General features: G+C 40.7%; 1 protein-coding gene across 2 annotated transcripts in view; it reads left to right on the forward strand.

Moving 5' to 3' along the window:
- Positions 1 to 22,893, forward strand: part of Kcnh1 (potassium voltage-gated channel subfamily H member 1) — a 353,609-nt gene extending 330,716 nt beyond the window's left edge. For both annotated transcript variants that reach the window (XM_076831643.1, XM_076831644.1), the window contains exon 11: positions 21,888 to 22,893. In XM_076831643.1, the coding sequence (XP_076687758.1) occupies positions 21,888 to 22,745 (858 nt within the window). In that variant the 3' untranslated portion in view covers positions 22,746 to 22,893. The remainder of the gene's footprint in view (positions 1 to 21,887) is intronic.
- The last annotated feature ends 71 nt before the right edge of the window (positions 22,894 to 22,964 follow it).

Here is a 22,964-nt window from a genome sequence, read left to right on the forward strand (position 1 = left end):
CAAATGCTTTTTCTGCAACTATTGAGATGATCATATGATGTATCACATCCACAGTGAAAATATATTGATTCACAGATGTTGAAACATCCTTGAGGCCCTGGGATAAAATCAAGTTGATTGTTACGAATGCTCTTTTAGATATGCTGTTGAATTTAATTTGCATTTATATTCATTAGGAATACTGGTCCATTGTTATATCCTTGTCTAGTTTTGGTAATAGGGCAAGGCTGGCCTTGTAGAACAAATTTGAAATAGCTTTCTTGGTTAGTGTAGCTGAAAGTTGGTTTGGCAATTTTTTCCCCCCAAAAAAACCAATTCATTGATAATTTGTATCATTTTTATTCCTGTTTCCTTTCTTTAAAGATTTATTATTTCCTTCTACTATTTTGGGTTTTTTTTTTTAACTTAGGCACTCAATAAACTTAGTCCTATTTTTGAAAGTTGTTTCCATTCTCATTTGAGAAAATTCAATTTCTTTGATGACCTACTGTTTATTCAAAAGCATGTTGTTTAACCTATGTAGTTGTGTATTACTTTTTGTTCACTTCTATTTTATTTCTGTGGGTATCAGAAAACACAGGGTATGATTTCAATTTTTCAAAACTTGTTTTGTGGCCTAATATATTCTTCATTAAATTATTTGAAAATTTATTATAAATAATGCTGATATTAAAATTCATATAAAATATCAATATACAAGGCATGAAAAGTCTGATTTGAAAAACTATGTAGTTAAATGACACATTACATTTTTGTGTATTTTAAAATTTACATATAAACATTCATATACTGTAAAAACTAAACCAAAACAACATAAGGTAAACAGTTGGGTATTTCTGAATGGTAAGATTTCAAGAAATGTAGGAACATAAAATTATAAATTAGGTCAAAGGAATATTAACAATTGTTTTTATTTTTCAAACACACGACAGCAGAGTGGATCACAATTCTTATTACATATATAGAAGACAATTTTTCACATCTCTGTATATAAAGTATGTTCACACCAATTCATGTCTTCATACATGTATTTTGGATAATGATGTCCATCATTGCTAACCCCCTGCCCCCTCTCACTCCTCTATCTAGAGTTCATCTATTCCTCCCATGCTCCCTCACCCTATCCCACTATGAGCCAGTCATATCAGAGAAAACATTCATCATTTGTTTTTTTGGGGATTGGCTAACTTCACTTAGCATTATCTTCTCCAATTGCATCCATTTTCCTGCAAATGCCATGATTTTATTCTTTTGTTGCTGAGTAAGATTCCATTGTATATATGTGCCATATTTTTTTAATCCATCCATCCTTCTACTGAAGGGCATTTAGGTTGGTTCCACAGTTTAGCTATTGTGAATTATGCTGCTATAAACATTGATATGGCTGTCTCTCTGTAGTATGCTGTTTTTAAGTCCTTTGGATATAGAGCAAGGAGTGGGATTGCTGGGTCAAATGGGGGTTCCAAGGATCTCCATACTGCTTTCCAAATTGGCTGCACCAACTTGCAGTCCCACCAGCAGTGTGTGCCTTTTCCCCCACATCTTCACCAACACTTATTGTTGTAATGTCTTCATAATAGCTGCCATTCTGACTGGAGTGAGATGGTATCTTAGAGTAGTTTTGATTTGCATTTCTTTAATTACTAGAGATGATAAACATTTTTTCATACTTGTTGATTGACTGAATAGCCTCTTCTCAGAAGTGTCTGTTCATGTCCTATTTATTGATTGGGTTATAATTTTTTTTGTTTAGCTTTTTTTTTTTGCATCTATTAGAGATATTAGTCTAAAGTTTTCTTATACTCACTAGAGATTAATGCTCTGATGCGTGAGGGGTAAAGATTTCCTCCCAAGATGTAGGTTCTCTATTCACCTCACATATTGTTTCTTTTGCTGAGAAGAAACTTTTTAGTTCGAGTCCATTCTATTTATTGATTCTTGGTTTTAATTCTTGCGCTGTAGGAGTCTTATTAAGGAACTTGGGGTCTAATCCCACATGATGAAGGGCCTACTTTTTCTTCTCTCAGTCTCTGGTTTAATTCCTAGGTCCTTGATCCACTTTGAGTTTTGTGCATGGTGAGAGATAGGGGTTAAATTTCATTTTGTTGCATATGGATTTCCAGTTTTCTCAATACCATTTGTTGAAGAGGCTATCTTTTCTCCAATGCAAGTATTTGGCAACTTTGTCTAATATAAGATAATTGTAATTTTTTGGGTTAGTCTCTCTGTCCTCTATTCTGTACCATTGTTCTACCAGTCTGTTTTGGTTCCAATACCATGCTATTTTTGTTATTGTTGCTCTGTAGTTTAGTTGCTCTGTAGTTTAGTTTAAGTTCTGGTATAGTGATGCCCCTGCTTTACTCATTTTTCCCAGATGAATTTTATGACTGCTTTTTCTATTTCTATGAGGAATGCTATTCGGATTTTGATCAGAATTACATTAAATCTGTATAATATGCTTTTGGTAGTAAGGCAGAATTAATATTATCAAAATGACCAATCTAAGAACAAGGTAGATCTTTCCATCTTCTAAGGTCTTTGATTTCTTTCTTTAGGGTTCTGTAGTTTTCATTGTATAGATCTTTCACCTATTTCATTAAGTTGATTCCCAAGTATTTTTTAGGCTCTTGCAAATGGGATTGTTTTCCTCATTTCCCTCTCAGGATTTGTCACTGATATACAGAAATGCCTTTGATTTATGGGTATTGATTTTATAACCTGCTACTTCGCTGAATTCATTTACTAGTGCTAGAAGTTTTCTGGTGGAGTTTTTTGGGTCTTGTAGGTATAGAATCATATCGTTAACAAATAATTCTAATTTAAGTTCTTTTCCTGTACGTATCCCTTTAGTTTCTTTTGTCTAATTACTCTGCCCAGTGTTTCAAGGATTATGTTAAATAGAAGTTTTCTAAAGTTTTCTTTCTTTGGCGAAAGAAGGCATCCCGTGTCTTGTTCCAGTTTTTAGAGGGAATGCCTTCAACCTTTCTCCATTTAGAACGATTTTGGGCTGGGGTTGAATGTAGATAAGCCTTTACGATGTTGAGATACGTTCCTGTTATCCCTAGTTTTTCTAGTGTTTTGAACATGAAGGGATGCTGTATTTTGTCAAATGCTTTTACTGTGTCTATTGAGATGATCACATGATTCTTGAGTCTATTGATGTGATGAATTACGTTTACTGATTTCCTTGTGTTGAACCAACCTTGCATCCCTGGAATGAATCCCATTTGATCATGGTGCACCATGTTTTTGTGTTCAATTTGCCAGAATTTTTGCATCTATTAGAGATATTAGTCTAAAGTTTTCTTTGTTTGATGTGGTCTTTGCCTGGTTTTGGAATCAGGGTGATATTGGCCTCATAGAAAAAGAGGTAGTACTTCCAAACTTATTCTATTTCCTGAAATAAATTTAAAGAATATTTGTATTAGATCTTCTTTAAAGGTTTTGTAGAACTTGGCTCTGTAACCATTGCAGTCCATGTGAGTGGTATGATTTTTCCCAACCTTTTACCTCCAGTCTGTGTATGTCTTTACCTATCAGATGAGGCAGGATATTTTTGGGTCTTTTTTTAAAATCCTATATGCTAGCCTATGTCTTTTGATTGGTGAGTTTAAGCCATTAACATTCGGGGTTACTATTGAGACACGGTTTGTATTCCAAGCTGTATTTGTTTGTTATTTAACTTGACTTTTCTTCTTTGATTAGTATGCTACCTTCTTCTGCTGATTTTCGGTGTTTTTTTGTTTTTTGTTTCCTCTTCATGGAATATTTTTCCTAGGATGTTTTAACTTTTAACTTTTGTTTATTATGGTAGGTTTTTATTTCATCTTCAAATCTAAAGCTTAATTTTTATGGATATGAGATTCTTGGTGGACACCCATTGTCTTTCAGAGTCCGTTAAAATCTGCCATTATACTAATTTGTTTTCCCTTGTAGCTTTTAAAATTCTCTCCTTATTATGTATGTTGGGCATTTTCATCATAATGTGCCTTGGTGTGGATCTTTTGAGATTTTGTACATTTGGTGTCGTGTAGGCTTCTTGAATTGGATTTCCAATTCACTCTTCATGTTTGGAAAATTTTTTGATATTATTTCATTGAACAGATTGTTCATTCCTTTGGTTTGGACCTCTATGCCAATAACTCCTAAATTTGGTCTTTTTATGCTATCCCATCTTTTTTTTTATTATTGGTTGTTCAAAATATTACAGGAGTCTTGACATATCATATTTCATACATTAGATTTAAGTGGGTTATGAACTCCCATTTTTACCCCAAATACAGATTGCAGAATCACATCGGTTCCACATCCACATTTTTACATAATGCCATATTAGTGACTGTTGTATTCTGCTGCCTTTGCTATCCTCAACTATGCCCCTCCTCTCCCCTCCCATCTTCTCTCTCTACCCCATCTACTATAATTCATTTCCCTCACAACCTCTTATATGTAATTATGTATAACAATGAGGGTCTCCTTCCATGCAATTTCCCTCCCTTTCTCTCCCACCTCATGTCTCTGTTTAATGTTAATCTTATCCTCCTGCTCTTCCTCCCTGCTCTGTTCTTAGTTGCTCTCATTATATCAAAGAAGACATTTGGCATTTGTTTTTAGGGATTGGCTAGCTTCACTTAGCATAATCTGCTCTAGTGCCATCCATTTCCCTGCAAATTCCATGATTTTGTCATTTTTTAGTGCTGCGTAATACTCCATGGTGTATAAATGCCACATTTTTTTTTTATCCATTCATCTATTGAAGGGCATCTGGGTTGGTTCCACAGTCTAGCTATTGTGAATTGTGCTGCTATGAACATCGATGTGGCAGTATCTCTATAGTACACTCTTTTAAGGTCTTCAGGGAATAGTCCGAGAAGGGCAATAGCTGGGTCAAATGGTGGTTCCATTCCCAGCTTTCCCAGGAATCTCCATACTGCTTTCCAAATTGGCCACACCAATTTGCAGTCCCACCAGCAATGTACAAGAGAACCCTTTTCCCCACATCCTCGCCAGCACTTGTTGTTGTTTGACTTCATAATGGCTGCCAATCTTACTGGAGTGAGATGGTATCTTAGGGTGGTTTTGATTTGCATTTCTCTGACTGCTAGAGATGGTGAGCATTTTTTCATGTACTTGTTGATTGATTGTATGTCCTCCTCTGAGAAGTGTCTGTTCAGGTCCTTGGCTCATTTGTTGATTGGGTTATTTGTTAACTTGTTTTCTAATTTTTTGAGTTCTTTGTATATTCTGGATATTAGGGCTCTATCTGAAGTGTGAGGAGTAAAAATTTGTTCCCAAGATGTAGGCTCCCTATTTACCTCTCTTATTGTTTCTCTTGCTGAGAAAAAACTTTTTAGTTTGAGTAAGTCCCATTTGTTGATTCTTGTTACTAACTCTTGTGCTATGAGTGTCCTATTAAGGAATTTGGAGCCTGACCCCACAATATGTAGATCGGAGCCAACTTTTTCTTCTATCAGATGCAGAGTGTCTGATTTGATATCAAGGTCCTTGATCCATTTTGAGTTAACTTTTGTGCATGGTGAGAGGAGGGGATTCAGTTTCATTTTGTTGCATATGGATTTCCAGTTTTCCCAGCACCATTTGTTGAAGATGCTATCCTTCCTCCATTGCATGCTTTTAGCCCCTTTATCAAATATAAGATAATTGTAATTTTGTGGATTGGTTTCTGTGTCCTCTATTCTGTACCATTGGTCCACATGCCTGTTTTGATACCAGTACCACGCTGTTTTTGTTACTATTGCTCTGTACTATAGTTTGAAATCTGGTGTCGCTATACCGCCTGATTCACACTTCCTGCTTAGAATTGCTTTTGCTATTCTGGGTCTTTTATTTTTCCATATGAATTTCATGATTGCTTTGTCTATTTCTACAATAAATGCCTTTGGGATTTTGATTGGCATTGCATTAAACCTATAGAGAGCTTTTGGTAATATCGCCATTTTGATGATGTTAGTTCTGCCTATCCATGAACAGGGTATATTTTTCCATCTTCTAAGATCTTCTTCTACTTCTCTCTTTAGGGTTCTGTAGTTTTCATTGAATAAATCTTTCACCTCTTTTGTTAGGTTGATTCCCAAGTATTTTTTTTTTTGAGGATATTGTGAATGGAGTGTTTTTCCTCATTTCCGTTTCAGAAGTTTTGTCGCTGATATATAGAAATGCCTTTGATTTATGCGCGTTGATTTTATATCCTGCCACTTTGCTGAATTCATTTATTAGTTCTAGTAGTTTTTTTGTAGACCCTTTTGGGTCTTCTAGGTAGTGATAATTTAAGTTCTTCTTTTCCTATTTTTATGCCTTTAATTTCTTTTGTCTGTCTAATTGCTCTGGCCAGTGTTTCGAGAACTATATTGAATAGAAGTGGTGATAGAGGGCATCCCTGTCTTGTTCCAGATTTTAGAGGGAATGCCTTCAGTTTTTCTCCATTCAGAATGATGTTAGCCTGAGGCTTAGCATAGATAGCTTTTACAATGTTGAGGTAAGTTCCTGTTATCCCTAGTTTTTCTAATGTTTTGAACATAAAGGGATGCTGTACTTTGTTGAATGCTTTTTCTGCGTCTATCAAGATGATCATATGGTTCTTATCTTTAAGTCTACTGATGTGGTGAATAACATTTATTGATTTCCGTATATTGTACCATCCTTACATCCCAGGGATTAATCCTACTTGATCATGGTGCACAATTTTTTTGATGCGTTTTTGTATCCGATTGGCCAGAATTTTATTGAGGATTTTTGCATCTATGTTCATTAGAGATATTGGTCTGTAGTTTTCTTTCTTTGAAGTGTCTTTGTCTGGTTTCAGAATCGGAGTGATGTTGGCCTCATAGAAAAAGAGGGAGCTCTTCCAAATTCAATTTCCTGAAATAACTTGAAAAGTATTGATAGTAATTCTTCTTTAAAGCTTTTGTAAAACTCCTCTGTATACCCATCCGGTCCTGGGCTTTTCTTGGTTGGTAGTCTTTTGATTGCTTCTTCTATTTCATCCATTGATATGGTCTGTTCAAATTGTGTGTATCCTCCTGACTCAGCCTGGGCAAATCATATGACTTAAGAAATTTATCGATATCTTTACTCTCTTCTATTTTATTGGAATATAGGTTTTCAAAATAATTTCTAATTGTCTTCTGTATTTCTGTAGCATCTGTTGTGACATTGCCTTTTTCATCCCATATGTTAGTAATTTCAGTTCTCTCTCTTCGTTAGCACGGCTAAGGGTCTGTCGATCTTATTTTTTTGAAGAACCAACTTTTAGTTTTGTCAATTTTTTTCAATAGTTTCTCTTGTTTCCATTTTGTTGATTTCCACTCTGATTTTAATTATTTCTTGCTTTCTGCTACATTTGATGTTGTTTTGCTCTTCCTTTTCTAGGGCTTTGAGATAAAATGTGAGCTCATTTATTTGTTGGTTTTTTTCTTTTTTTGAGGAATGACCTCCAGGCGATGAATTTCCCTCTTAAAACTGCTTTCATTGTGTCCGTATTTTCATTCATCTGTAAGAATTTTTTGATTTCCTCCTTTATGTCTTCTGTAACCCACTGATCATTCAGTAACATATTGTTCATTTTCCATGTGATGTAGGATTTTTTGTTTCTTCTTTTATTATTGATTTCCAGTTTCATTCCATTATGATCAGATAAAATGCATGGTATTATCTCCACCCCTTTATATTTACTGAGGGTTGCCCTATGGCATATTATATGGTCTATTTTTGAGAAGGATCCATGTGCTGCTGAGAAAAAAGTATATCCACTTGATGGTGGTTGATATATTCTATATATGTCAGTTAAGTCTAGGTTATTGATTGTGATATTGAGTTCTATAGTTTCTTTATTCAACTTTTGTTTGGAGGGTCTGTTCAATGGTGAGAGAGGTGTGTTGAAGTCACCCATAATTCTTGTGTTGTGGTCTATTTGATTCTTGAACTTGAGAATTTGTTTTATGAACGTCGCAGCACCATTATTTGGTGCATAAATATTGATAATTGTTATGTCTTGTTGGTGAATGGTTCCTTTTAGCAGTATATAATGTCCTTCCCTATCCCTTTTGATTAACTTAGTCTTTTTTTTAAAGAGAGAGTGGGGGAGGGAGAAAGAGAATTTTTTTAATATTTTTTAGTTCTCGGCGAACACAACATCTTTATTTGTATGTGGTGCTGAGGATCGAACCCGGACCGCACGCATGCCAGGCGAGCGCGCTACCACTTGAGCCACATCCCCAGCCCTGATTAACTTAGTCTTGAAGTCGATTTTATTTGATATGAGGATGGCCACCCCTGCTTGCTTACGAGGACCGTGTGCGTGGTATATTTTTTCCCAACCTTTCACCTTCAGCCTGTGTATGTCTTTTCCAATCAGATGTGTCTCCTGGAGGCAGCATATTGTTGGATTTGTTTTTTTAATCCATGTTACCAGCCTATGTTGCTTTATTGGAGAGTTTAAGCCATTAACGTTTAGAGTTACTATTGATATATGGTTTGTACTTCCAGCCATGTTTGATTATCTTTTTTTTTTTAATTTAGTTTCTCCATAATTAGCTTTTCCTCTGTCCTTACTGAGGCACTCCCCACTGATGGTTTTGGTTATTGTTTTTCATTTCTTCCTCGTGTAGTGTTTTGCTCAAGATGCTTTGCAATGCTGGTTTTCTGGCTGCAAATTCTTTTAGCTTTTGTTTATCGTGAAAGATTTTTATTTCGTTGTCGTACCTGAAGCTTAATTTTGCTGGATACAGAATTCTTGGTTGGCATCCATTGTCTTTCAGTGTTTGAAATACGTTGTTCCAGGATCTTCTCGCTTTCAGCGTCTGTGATGAAAAATTCGTTGTCAACCTTATTGATTTTCCCTTGAATGTAATCTGCCTCCTTTCTCTTGCAGCTTTTAATATTTTCTCTTTGTTCTGTATATTGGATATCTTCATAACAATGTGTCTTGGCGTTGGTCTACTGTGATTTTGTATGCTCAGTGTCCTGTGTGCATCGACAATTTGTATATGCATTTCCTTTTTTATTTCTGGAAAGTTTTCTGTAATTATTTCATTCAGCAGGTTACTCATTCCCTTGGTTTGAACCTCTATACCTTCCTCTATCCCAGTGACTCTTAAGTTTGGTTTTTTTATGTTATCCCATATCTCTTGGATGTTTTTCTCGTGATTTTTTACCAGCCTTTCTTAGTTGGCTAGAGTCTTTTCAAGATGATATATTTTGTCTTCATTATCTGACGTTCTTGCTTCTACTTGCTCCACTCTGTTAGTGATACTCTCATTTGAGTTTTTAATTAGGTCTATAGTTTCCTTTATTTCTAGAATTATTGTTTGATTTTTTTTATAATCTCTATCTCCTGATAAAGATGCTTAACTTCTTCTTTTATCTGTTTATGTAATTCATTTTCAATGTGTTTTTTCACTGTTTGAACTTGCTGTCTCATATCCTCTTTAAGGTTCCATTCCATCTGTCTAAGGTATTCCTTGAGTTCTTTATTTGACCATTTTTCTGATGCCTCTAGGTCCCCTGAATATTTAGGCTGTCCTGCATTGTTTGTACTCCTTTTCTTCCTTGCTTTTTCATGCTGCTCATGTTACTTCTTGTTCTGTTTGACTGCTGAGTTACTGTTTACTCCTATGAATTTATTTGATACTTGGGAGGAAAGGTATTAGAAGGGAAGAAGTCACTAGAGAGAATGAGAGTAAGCGGGAATAAGAAAATTGAAAAGACCCAGTCCTCAAAGTTCTTGGTTTCACATATGTTGGATGTGAGGGCCAGTGGATGGAAGAGTAGAAAAGGAAAAAAACCGACACAAACTTGAAGAAGCCAGGGTTGTGGCTAGCTTTAGAGATTCATCTCTTTTCTGCTTCTCTCATCCAGTAGGTGGTGCCGTCTGTTATAAGCTGGTGTCTCTGTTCTCTGGATAGTGGAGGTAACCAGGGTGGGAAGACTGGTGCAGGGCGTCTGGATGCAGGGAGTGGCATCTGCTAGTTCCTGCAGAAAGACTGCACCTCACGGGTCTCTGTTTGGGGCTGCTCGTATGACATGAGTGCCTGGTACTATCTCCCTCTCCCCTAGCAGAGCTGGACAATTACCTTTGTGCCATGGGGAGGCAGCAGCTGAGTGACTTGTGTGGGAGCCAAGTCTTTGCGATCACAGAGTCTTGTATGGGCTAGAACTTCCGGCCTTTGGTTCCTACTCGAATGCTGGTGATTTCTGCGGAGAGCAGCTGGATAGGGGTCTTCTAACACTGAGATGGTGAGATCTGCGGGCACAGAGCACTTCCTTCCCGCCGCCATGTTTTTTCCTTGTGGCCTAACCTATTCTAAAGATAATTCCATGCATTGGAAATAATTTGGATGTTGCACCTATTAGATGGAATTCTCTGTAAATATTTTTGACCTGTAGTATAATTATGTTGATTTCTTATCTGGAGGATCTATCCATTACTGAAAGTGGTGTGTTGGACATCCCCCATTTTTATTGTAGTGAACCTCTCTCCCTTGTTTTATAATCACTGTCATCTTGTCTGCCAGATGTGAGCTCCTGCTCACTTTGGCTTCCATTTAATTGGAATTTTTTTTCTTTCTGTGTCTTTACTGATGAAATGAGTTTCTTGCAGATGGCTGGGTCTTACTTGGTCATCCAAGCAATCTTTGAATTTAGTCAATTTACACTCAAGGTAATTATTGACAATTAAGGATTTTTCTTATGTACCATTTATGCTTTCATGGTGGTAGTTATGTTTCTTCTGGATGTAGGAATCTTTAAGCATACTTTCTAAGGCTGGTTTGGTAGTCATGAATTTCCTTAATATTTTCTGGATGATATTCTTGGGTGGCAGTTATTGTTTCAGGACACAGTTCTTCTCTAGGAGACTTTATGAACTTTCTTAAGATCTTCACGATGGCATATTTCTAATCCAACTGTCTTATCTAGTCATGTCTATGTGGGGTTCTAAAAGCCTCCTGTATATGGATGTCCATATTTTCTACACCGTTATTCTTTCTCCTGAGCTTTTTTTGTGGAATTTCTTACTCCCATCCTTTTCTTCCACACTGTATTTTTGGGGGGCCGGTTGCTAATGTATTCTTGTAGAGCCATTTTACTTGTGCTCCTACATTGAGATTTGTGCATCTGATAGATATCACTACCACTTTGCAGGCACTTGTCTTCCAATAGGTGTCCATTTTTTTGGCAACAGTGCTGTTATGTCCAGTTGGGCACCATAGCAGTCTCCTGATAGCTGCTTTGATTGTGATTAATGACGTGGGACACAGTATGCACTATGGTAGAGTAAGAGACCTACTGTCTTTGGGGTGGCTGCTCCTATGAAGCAATGGGACATATGTGGGCACTGCTGTTGGTGATAGCAAGGTCTTCTGGTATAGGCTGTCCCAGCAGTGGTTTGGACCTAGATGCTGTCTGGGGACAGGCAGGAACACCTTTTGTGGCACTTACCCACCAGCTCAGATAAGGTTTGGGGGCAGTGCTGGGAACCACATAGGTGGTGGCACAAGAACTGTGGTGCTCCCTACATGGAAGTGGGGCTGGAGCCAGGCAGAGTTGTACTTGACCTCTCCTAGCTGTGCACCTGAGGGCAGGGAAACATCATTCCCTTTATTCATGGGAGGTATGGCTGGCCACACCTTTGGTCATAGAGGCAAGCTTTTTTTTTTACCTCCTGCTTCTCAAGGTCAGCACACTCTGGTCCCCTCTAAGCTGCAACATACATTTTCTAAAGTGTAGGGCACCCAGGGAACTGAGGTCATGGTCACTTTGCTGGGCCAAGGTTTGTGAGGCAGCTACCCCTTAAGCTAGTCCAGTGGCAATGTCTGTGGGGTCCCAGAGATCCAAACTCAGCTTAAGAGGGGGTCCTAGCTACAGCACCTGTGGGGGTTTACTGACATGATTTGACATCATTACCAGAGCACACTTCAGGTAACTTACCTGAGAGTTATAAAATGTTCCAGTGAGTTTGCTGGGTGCCTTTCACCTTTACTCATGCCGAGAGGAGAGTCTCTCTTCCCTGGCTGTGGTGTTGGGCTGTCAGTTACAAGAGTGTTTTGTTTCCAAGAGCTGGGACAACAGCATAGGTGGTTCCAGTCTCTCACCCACAGATACTCTCCCAGTGTTGGAACTCACAGACATTCCCTTCAAAATGCAGTTAAACACTTTTTACTTGTGGACAATCAGGTTAGGTGCTAGATGCCTCCAAGCTGCCATCTTGGATCGTCTTCCATGCAAAGCTTTAAGTAGATGTTTGTACAAACAACAACTAAGGCTTAGAAAGGGCAAGTGAATTCCTCAGGGTGGGCACCTATACCTAGCTCTTGCCACTGACTCTTAGGGTAAATACCACCTCCTCTTTCCATACCTGTGTAACCCTGTCAGCTGTTTTCCTGGGTTCTTCCACATCAGTAAAGTAAACCCTGTATTCTAAACTTGGAGATTCAAAATGACAAATTCTCTCCCAGGGATGGAAGCCAAAAATCTGAAATTAGAACCTCTAGGATGAACCAATGCTGCGGAAGGATCCATGCCTCCCTCTTAATTTCTGGTTGTTCTTGTAGTAACTAACCTGTGGCTTATAGTTATGTAACTCCCTCCTCTGTCCTTTCCATCAATTTTTGGTACTGGGGACTGAACCCAAGGATACATAATCAAGGGCTGGGGAAGCAGGAGGTTAAGTTGTTGAGGGTGGCCTTGAGATCCTCCTGAATCACTGGAATTACAGGCCTTGTAAGGACATCAATCGTTGGCTGAGAGCCATTCCAATGTAAGGATTTTGAAATATTATCCTACATCTGCAAAGACCGAAATAAGATGAGGTTCTAGATGAACATGTCTTTGGTGGGGGCATAATTTAATCTACTACATGAAGCAAGCACAAAGCAAGGAGAAGGTAACAAATATGGCCCTACCCAATTATCCAACTCCTGCACAGCAGTGCCCTCTCTTCCCTGAGCAGTGCTGATCAGGGAGAATTCTATGCTCCCTGGGTCCAAGTCCAAGAAAGATGAGAAGCTTTAAGTGTCCCATATTCCTAAAAAACAGGAACTGATGAAACTATAGAAGAAATTCAGGCCCCTAGGGTAGTCTGTCAAAAAAATGACCGTGCTGGTTTACAGGTTTGCAGTACCTACTGATCTATGGGGATCCTTGCACCAGTGAATGAGATATCAAGTCTTCAGGGCACATTAGTGTGGGGTAAGAAAGCTCAGTCTGCATGGTAGTGGGAGGAGCAACCCATTGGGAGCCAATGGACCAGGTCTCCTGAGAGGACGACATGTCTTGCCTCTAGATTTTTCCTGTACAAAGTCTACGGGGGCCTCTATACATTCTCCTTCTCCTATTCAGTGCTGTGCCCCAAGGTCACCAGTAACCTCAGCATCCTTCAGGGAGGCAGTATTTTCCAATAACTCAGGCTCTTAAGTTACCTGCTCCGCCAAAATCTGGATTTTGCCCTAAGTCACTCCATACTGATGAGTTCAAGGGCCACACAGTCTAACACAAGTAGAATCATGCCCTCTTCAAACATTAAGGCTTAGCAGATGCTGATGACTTCTATCCTGCCCTACCACTAGCTTCCTTAAGAGAAATTTTCCACAACAGAGTGGGTAAGAACTCAGTCTGTCTGGGTTTGGGCTGTAGCTTTAAAATGTACCCACTGTCGAGGATTGCTGTAAGGAATGGCCTACGGTGGCACCTGTCCAATATTTAATATGGTGCTTGGACACTGCAGCTCTGATTTGGGTGATGGTGTTCAGAAAAACATCATTCACCTTTTATACCTAAGTCCAGTTCATCCAATTTTACAGAGCAACTGTTAAATGAAGCACTCATTTTTGAGGATCTTAAATGGCCTATGAGGCAGTTGTATTTTGTTGATAGATGAGGAAGTCAAGACTTGGCAGCAGGGGGTGCACAAATCCAATCTGACTGATGGCGCACGGTGACTTCGTGGTGACTCCATGACCTCCCTCCTCCTACCTGGGCCCACCTAGTGTTTAAGCTGTGAGTTTACGTGACTGGCATCCCCTGCAGAGAAGCGCTATGCTTTATTCTCCTGCCTCAATCCTTGGCATCACAGAGTTTTCGTTCATTGACAATTACTGACCCTCTCCTCCTCACATATTCACAATGCAGATGAAGGAAAAACATTAGATTCCATAATAACCAAAGCGGTCAGTTTGTTTTTACCTGTTTTATGTTCTGCCATAAAACTAGGCAGGGTTGCTGATGGGTGAGGAAAACAACGTCACCAAGGCCTGGAGGGAGGGGGGCTCCAGCACGAAACTAAGCCCCGAGAGGAAAGGAGGCCTGGCTCCCTGCTGCCATGAGGCCACCCTGTGTGTGCAGTATATATTTGCTTGGCTTTGTGTCCTCTACTCAAGTTAATCTGTCAAGTCTATGGGAAGAAGCACCAAAAAAATGACTGAATCTGCCAACACCCCTGCCTGCTCAGTCATCTTCCAGATGCCGACAGAGGAGCTATGGGGCCACACATAAAGGCAGTGACCTCAAGCTTGGGGCTCTTGGATACTTGTCAGGCTACCTGCATCAGAATCACCTGAGAGCTTATCAGAAATGCCAGTTTCTAACCTTGCCATAGGAAATTCTCACTTTAGTAGATAATACTCTCTCCAGATGGTTCTGAAGCACAGCCAGATATGAGAACCGTTGATGTGGTCCAATTGTAGAAGGACATGACTTCCCCAAGGTCACCCAGTCACCTGCAGTGGTCAAATTTGAAACCACTCCAAGGCTGTGTTCTGTCTATGGCTCTCTGGTGCAGGAGGTCTGCATTCAATGTACATGGTTTTCTATGACTCATACCTCAGTCCCTGCTCATTTATGCAAACCACTGAGAAATGACATTATATTTTTATTCCACAGTCTGAGCTCTTTTAAGTAACTGTTCCTGCTTGAGTCTCCTCCCCTTCCTCCACTCATACTGATGGCCAAGGGGAACAGCAGTCCCCCAGAGCAAGAGCGTGCCAAGTCTAGCTAGTGCCAGAGCAGGGAGAAGAATTTAGACTTAAGAGAGGCAAGGCCTTCTTTCACGGCAATCTGGAACAGGTGGTCAATTGTCCTAACGTACCTCTGATCCCAGGATGGTTGTTTTTTAAAGTTAAAAATAGTTGCTCACAAAACCCTGTAGCTTAAGAATCTATCAATTCAGTTCAGCTCAACAACCATTTATAATATGCTCATCTGGGACCATTGGTTAGTGCAGCCTCATAAGGATGCCAAGCTGTATGAGCAAGATACAGTGGCCATACCTACCTTGGAGGCATCCTCTGACTTTCCCCACCCCAGTGTTGCAAAAACTTATGAGCTGCTCAACATTCTGCATGAACTTTCCATGCCCAATAAATTAAGAAAATGCATAACCTTGTGGATTGGCAGGATTGTGACATTACTCATGATGCTCTATCTTCAGGACTGGGCCTTTCCAGAGGGTGGTTAGAAAGTCTTTGGAACAACCTCTCCATGACAGGAAACAAAGAACACTGCCCCCCAACACTCAAGTACTGCTTCAAATTAACTGTGATGGAGACCACTGCACAGGAAACATGGGTTGAATGAGATAATGCAGAATATATGGAATAAACCACAGTTCTGTATTTTTATAGTGTCTTACATTAAAACCTTTCCCTGAAATGAAATTGTACAAGAAAACCTACAGACAAACCCAAATACAGTCATCTAATCCTTGATAAAGGTGCCCAAAACAAATATTGGGGAAAATAATGAAACTAGACCATTCTCTCTCACTCTGCACAAAAGTCAACTCAAAATGGATGAAAGACGTCAGATTTAGAGGAAAACATAGGGCTGAAACCCCAGCTTTTAGGCACAGGCAACCACTTTTTCATTAGGACCCCTAACACTCAGGAAATAATGCCAAGAACTACTGGGACAGCATCAGAGTGCACAGCAAAGGAAACAATCAGGAGAATGGGTGAAAATCTTTGCTGGCTACTCTTCTGATAAATATATAAAGAGCTCAAAAAAGAAATACATGAAAAATATTCATTAGCAATTAGAGAACTGCTAATCAAAACTACACCAAGATTTCATCTCACACCAGTCAGACTGGCAGTCATCAAGAAGACAAATAATAAATTCTGGAGAGGATGTGGAGAAAAAGAACACTTTTACACCATTGCTGTGACTGCAAAGTAGTACAACCACTATGGAAATCAATATGGAGGATCCTCAAAAGACAGATATGACCCAGAAGAAAAAGTTGTAAATATCATCTTACTACAGTGAAACATGCATGCCCATGCCCATGGCAGCAAATTCACAATAGCCACACTACGAAATCAGCCTAAGTTCCATAGACATATCAACACTTAAATCAGTGGAGTTTAACTCAGACAAAGAAAAATGAAATTATGGCATCTGCAGGAAAACGGATGGAATTAGAGACCCATGTTAAGGATCATGTGTTTCCTCATATACAGAAGCTAGAGAGAAAAAAAGGAAAAGGTGGGGGTGGATCTCATGTAAATCAAAGGGAGATCAGTAGAGGAAAGGGAGGTAGGGGAGAAGTGCTGGACAGTGAGGTTGGCCAAATTATATTTTTATACTGTGCACCTGTGTGAGTGTAACAACAAATGCCATCATTATGGACAATTATAATGCACCAATAAAAAAAATGGGGGGCTGGGGAGAACTATCCCTGCACCAACCAGGTGGTAGCAGAGCTAAAACGGGCACTATACATACCCACTGTCCTTCCCTAGGAAGATATCAGTTTATACAGAAGAAAAATTCAGGAGGAGCAGTTGTCCTCATTGCCCAAAAAAAAAAAAAAAAAAAAAAAAATTAGCTCTCTGAGCTTATGTAAGATTTAAAAAAAAATTAGATGATGAAATCAGTATGAGGTCAGTCTGAAATGAGTAACAGTGGAAATCTTTTTGAATTTTATTTACACACTACCCTTCAGCACCTTTTGTGTTGTACATGGAATAAATCTACCTGCAATCTCCTCTCCCCTTTAGATCACAAACATCAGAAGCAGCCTTGGGGGAAGGGCAAGGTCTGTCACTTATTTTGCCCTGGCATAGGCTTCATAAATGAGAATGGCCCTAATTCAACAACACATGATCATTTATTGAGCCCTTTATAGGCTCGGCATGATGTTAAACATGAAAAATGTAATAGCGCCTGCCTTCAGGGAGCTACAGGAAATGACATGCCCCAAAGCGGCTTCTCAAGATAGGTAGCTGTCCCATTTGGCACCACCAGGAAGGGTGATTAACCTTGTAGTGGGGGGGCGCTTGTTGATAAAGGTGGCATCTAAGCTGAATCCCATAGGGAAATTGTTCAGCATCATGGGAGAATATAGGACGGAGAGTTGACCAGGGATAATACACATCTGAAATTTCAGAGTCTCAAAGAGCCTGGAACAGGACACAATATACAGATGACACCCAAGCTGCATATATTGACATAATTTGAGAGTTTGTTAGAGGGAATTCTGGGTGGAATACAGTCCGAAATATCACATGCATTGTTTTTCCCTCAGACACTCATAAGAAACGTTGCATTTTAAGGTTGCTTGAAGGCCTACAATAAAGCAACAGATTTAACAATGTAAATATAGCTCAAATTTATTTCACCTTGAAACTCTTCCTCCCCTTGTAGCATCCATTAAAGCCTCAAGGAATACTTTGGTAAAGCTGGATATCCTGAAGCACACAGAAGGCATCTTGGGGTTGTGCCCACCCTCCCTAAGGCACACTCCTGCTCTAGGGAACTGTAAGCATCTCCAACTAGACAGAGGGCTAGTGGCATAGACCTCATTGTTGCGAGTCACGCAGCCACCCCGGCCCACTCGGATCTAAAATACTTGTCAAAATGCATGGTCATAGCTGCCTCTGAGGCAGACTATGATTAACTTCTCCAAAAAAAGCAACTGAAGTGAGCCCTCAATCCCAGATCAGCAGAGCTGATAGGCCACATGAGCTCTGTAAGAACTCCTGTGCCTTGTCCCCCGGGGGTTGTTGATCTTACTGATCCTCAAGAGAGGGTACAGACATTGCTGCAGGGTATGAAGCTTTGGTTCACTTGCCCACTGGTTGAGACAGGGCCATTCAGATGGGCTGCCTCAGGCACATAAGATAATAACACTTTGGAAGCCAAGAGGATTCAGATGACTCTATATAGACCCAGAGACACATGTCCCCTCCCAAGGGATCAACCAGGTTGTGAGTGATAACATCTGAATATGCTGTCTGGGTCAGTTCACCATGGGCCACCCATCCTTCCCCCACTCAAGGAACATCCACCTCAAATTTATATCAAACCTTCGTAAACCTACCTGAATACTCCTGCTGTACAGCTTCTCAGGATAAGTTTGGTATTGCAGCCTCTACTTAGTCATAGCACATCTCTTCTCAAGGGCTGCCCGTGATGTTGGGTATAAGAAGTGTTAATAAAGGACCAAGGGTGTTCTGAGCAAACCCTTTCTTCTATAATGTGGGACTATGATGCCTGTGAGTTCATCTTTCCAGGCCAAAAACATCCTCCTACTGACAGTATTTACCTGATATTCATTTAATCCACAAAGAGTTTTTTTTTCCAAATCCAACATCAGTTATATTTATTAAAAACTACAATCTGAAATTTGTAATACTGACAAAACACTTGATAAACCTGTAAACTGAAAATAATTGGGAAGAAATACCTTGTTTATAGGTCAAAAGAGTCAAGATGTCAGCTCACATCAGAACAGATCTGGGGACCCAGAAATACACCTGCTCATACATAATTTTTTTTTTAAATGCAAAGGTAATAGAGCAGAGAAAGAATAGCCTTTTCAACAAATGGCACTGTTACAATTAGATCTCTATGCCCAGGGGAGAAAAACAAAAGTGAACTTGGAAGCATAAATTAAAATTGATTATAGACTTAAGTGTAAAACCAAAAAACTCTTGGAAAAAAAAGGAAATAAATCATGACCTTAGATGGGAAAGAGTTCATAGACATAATACAGATTAGATTTCACCAAAATTTAAAAAAGGTCTGCTCTTGCCAGATGGTCAGGGGTGCACACTTGTAATCCAACCACTCAGGAGGATGTGGCTAGGTGGTTGAGTGCCTAACTGGATTGCACAAGGCCTTAGATTCAATCCTGAGCACTAGGGGGTGGGGGAGAACAGAATGAGCACCTGACAAGAACAGTGACACCAAATCTGTCTGGTGACCATTCAGTGTTCCACCCTCACCACAAATAGTTATTGAGGGTGCCCCAGACACTCTGAAAAGCTGGAAATCGTGAATGTAAGAGATAATCCTTGTTCTCTTAAAGCAGATAATAAGCAACTTCTTCCAAGTGTGAAAAAGTTCTGTTCTAAACCCTAGGAGCTTCCAGAGGTGGGTGAGATACAGATTAAACATCTAGTATCTTGTTCAGGAACTGTTGCTTATAAGGAATAAAACCTGATTAAAGTAGCTCAAGTTAAAAAGGGAGGAGAGTTCTGACAGAAATAAGGAACAGGAACCAAACTAATTATCTCCAAAAGATCTCTTTCCTCTTGGAGACATTCATATTCAAATCCTCTTTCCTTACCTCCATCCTCCCTGTTCCTCTCCTGCCCTAAAAAGGGATGTGAGTAGGAAGGAAATTGATGCATCTCTACCACAAATGGTTACAAGATAGAGTAAGAAGGACAGGAGGGTACAAGCAGAGAGTGCTGTTTGGGTTGGGAACTTTAAGATAACTTAAAGCTCAGGGAAGGCTTTCTGGAGAAGGTGCTATTTGAGCTGGGCCCTGGTGTGGGGAGAATGACATGCCTGGAGAACAGAGATTAGCATGTGCAGAGCCATGGAAGAATGGGTGGAAGGGGCAAGTGTCTGTACTTGTCACCACCCCTCTGTCATTACAGAGGTCTCTTTGGAGCAGACAGGATTCTCTGGAGTTCTAGGATTTGGATCTGTAGTCTACATAATAGGGGAACAAGGGTAGAGCAAGCAGAAAGGGGTTGACTGGTAAGGGGAGAAATGCTGTCCCACAGAGGTTAGAAAGCCACATACTGGAACCTAGGTAAGTAGCTTGAAGATTTAACCAGATGGCAAGAGGTAATACCTTAATACCCACCTCTGACTTCAGTATAAAGTCATCCAGTGTCAGGCGCTTAAACCAAGTAGTCAGAATATAGGCACAAGACTTCAGTCTGCCAATGATTTATGATTTGCCAACTGATCACTAGCAGTAAGCAATGAATGTTTACTGGGCTCCTCTGTGCTGGGCATTATAAAATGATCATCTTGTTGGTCATACCTGAAAACCTACGGAGCAGTACCATCAGATGTCAGAAAGCTCACGGAGGTGGTGAGTCTCATACTATCTGCATCTAGGGACCTTAACAGGGTGGGAAAAGATTCATGTGAGCATCTGCAGTGGGCCAGTGCTTTTACCTTGGTCACCTCATGTCCACTTCATACCCAAGTCTGAAAAGTACAGATTTTCATGTTTTCTAGGGAGGGAAGCCAAGATATGTATCTGAGGTTACAGGACTAGGTGTTAGACCTGGGACTTAAACCAAAGTTTATGTCCCTGGCACACCAGGGTCATAGGGCAAGTCCTCAAGGCAGAATGGGTTGGTCCAGGGCTGTGTACAGGGCACAAGGTGTTCCAGGTTGGGATGATGGAAAAGCTGGTCCTCTCCCGTATGTGGGGCCTTGTTGCTACTTTTCTATCTGCAATCCCTCTGGTCCTCAAATGAGCCATTCACATTAAAATAAACACAACCTATTGGGCTGGGGTTGTGGCTCGGTGGCAGAGCACTTGCCTGCCATGTGTGAGGCACTGGGTTTAACTCTCAGCACCATGTATCAATAAATAAAATAAAGGTTCACTGACAATTAAAAAAAATATTAAAAAGATAACCTATTGCTTCCCTCACCTCCAGCTATGGCATGGGTCAAAACATATACTAGAGTCTAAATGCCACATGCAATGAAAGTTAGAAATTATAGGCCTTCCCAATAACCAGATGATGGTCAGGGGAAAACCCTGTAATTTTCAGCTTATACATACTCAGAGCCAGAATCTCAAATCTACTGTCTATTCTCTGCATGCAGTATGGATCTATGGTTTCTTACAGGCAATTTACCTGTTATGTGATGTTTTCCAATTTCAGAGGGTAATAATAATGTATGTCTCAATAATCTTACACAAGTGAAGTAGCATTGAACTTCCCTTATGCACTGCACACAATGCCCAAGTATTGGGTACTATTGTTAGATCAAGTGTATATTCAAGGATCTTTGTTCTACTGTAAACTCCCCAAGGAAAGGAGGGCTTCTGTAGGAGATGAACTTTTACTTGTCACAAACAAGCATGGGTAGGATTCAGATCTACAGTTGTCAGTGGCAGCCCTAGCTGCAGTCATACCTAGAGATTCACTTGAACTTTCTGGCAGTAGAGTGTGGTTTAGATCAGCAATGCTCAAATTTTTGTGCATCAGAATCTCTAGGGAACTGCTGCTTTTAGATTCAAGAGCTTCCCCTTTGAAAATTCTAATGGAGGTCATAAGAGGAAAGTGATTTTTTAAAAAAGCTTACCAGATAATTCTGAATGGCAGGTAAAAACAGGCTAAATGCAGACCAAGGTCAAAAGCTAGGACACTCTGCTGGGAGGATACTATTTGGGGTCTCCAGATTCCCAGAAAATGGGGGGAAATCAAGGATGGAATTTCTTCCTCCTGAAGATGTCAGTGGGTGCCAACTCACTATTCTAGAGAAAAGGAAAGTGATATCAGCTAGGAGAACAGTCCCAGAGGCCTGTGATATAGACAGAGTCGTGACAGAATGGCCAACCTTGGCTGCTAGAGCCTGTTAACACAGCATGTCATTCTGTCTCTTTCCAGATCGTGTTCCGGAAGATTAGCGACGTGAAACGGGAAGAAGAGGAGCGCATGAAACGGAAGAATGAAGCCCCCCTGATCCTGCCCCCTGACCATCCTGTCCGGCGACTCTTCCAGAGGTTCCGACAGCAGAAAGAGGCCAGGCTGGCGGCGGAGAGAGGGGGCCGCGACCTGGATGAGCTGGACGTGGAGAAGGGCAACACCCTCACGGAGCATGGCTCAGCCAACCACAGCCTGGTGAAGGCCAGCGTGGTCACAGTCCGAGAGAGCCCTGCCACACCCGTGTCCTTCCAGGCAGCCTCCACCTCCGTGGTGTCAGACCACGCCAAGCTGCATGCCCCGGGGTCCGAGTGCCTGGGCCCCAAGGGAGGTGGCGGCGACTGTGCCAAGCGCAAAGGCTGGGCCCGTTTCAAAGATGCTTGTGGGAAGGGCGAGGACTGGAACAAGGTGTCCAAGGCCGAGTCCATGGAGACGCTCCCCGAGAGGTCAAAGGCGTCAGGCGAGGCCACCCTGAAGAAGACAGACTCATGTGACAGCGGCATCACCAAGAGCGACTTGCGCCTGGACAACGCGGGCGAGGCCAGGAGTCCCCAGGACCGGAGCCCCATCCTGGCAGAGGTCAAGCATTCTTTCTACCCCATCCCCGAGCAGACGCTGCAGGCCACCGTTCTGGAGGTGAAGCACGAGCTAAAGGAGGACATCAAGGCCTTGAACGCCAAAATGACCAATATCGAGAAACAGCTCTCGGAGATACTCAGGATATTAACTTCCAGAAGATCTTCTCAGTCGCCTCAGGAGCTGTTTGAAATATCGAGGCCTCAGTCCCCAGATTCAGAGAGAGACATTTTTGGGGCCAGCTGAGAGGTTTGTTTAAAAAGGTCAAAAAAGAAAAAAATCTGTACCCCTGCCCTAGACAACACCCCACCACACATGACCAACAGTTTTCAAAGTGGGACCAGTGGCTCAGGTGGGGTCATGCTCTTTTCAGGAAAAAAAAGAAGCATCTCGTGCCCCACCCCGAAAGATGGCAGCCACATGTGAACAGTCTTTGCACAATTCTGGAAGCAGGGTGTGCTGTCT

Source organism: Callospermophilus lateralis, chromosome 13 (genome assembly GCF_048772815.1).
Source record: "Callospermophilus lateralis isolate mCalLat2 chromosome 13, mCalLat2.hap1, whole genome shotgun sequence".
Taxonomy (NCBI): domain Eukaryota; kingdom Metazoa; phylum Chordata; class Mammalia; order Rodentia; family Sciuridae; genus Callospermophilus; species Callospermophilus lateralis.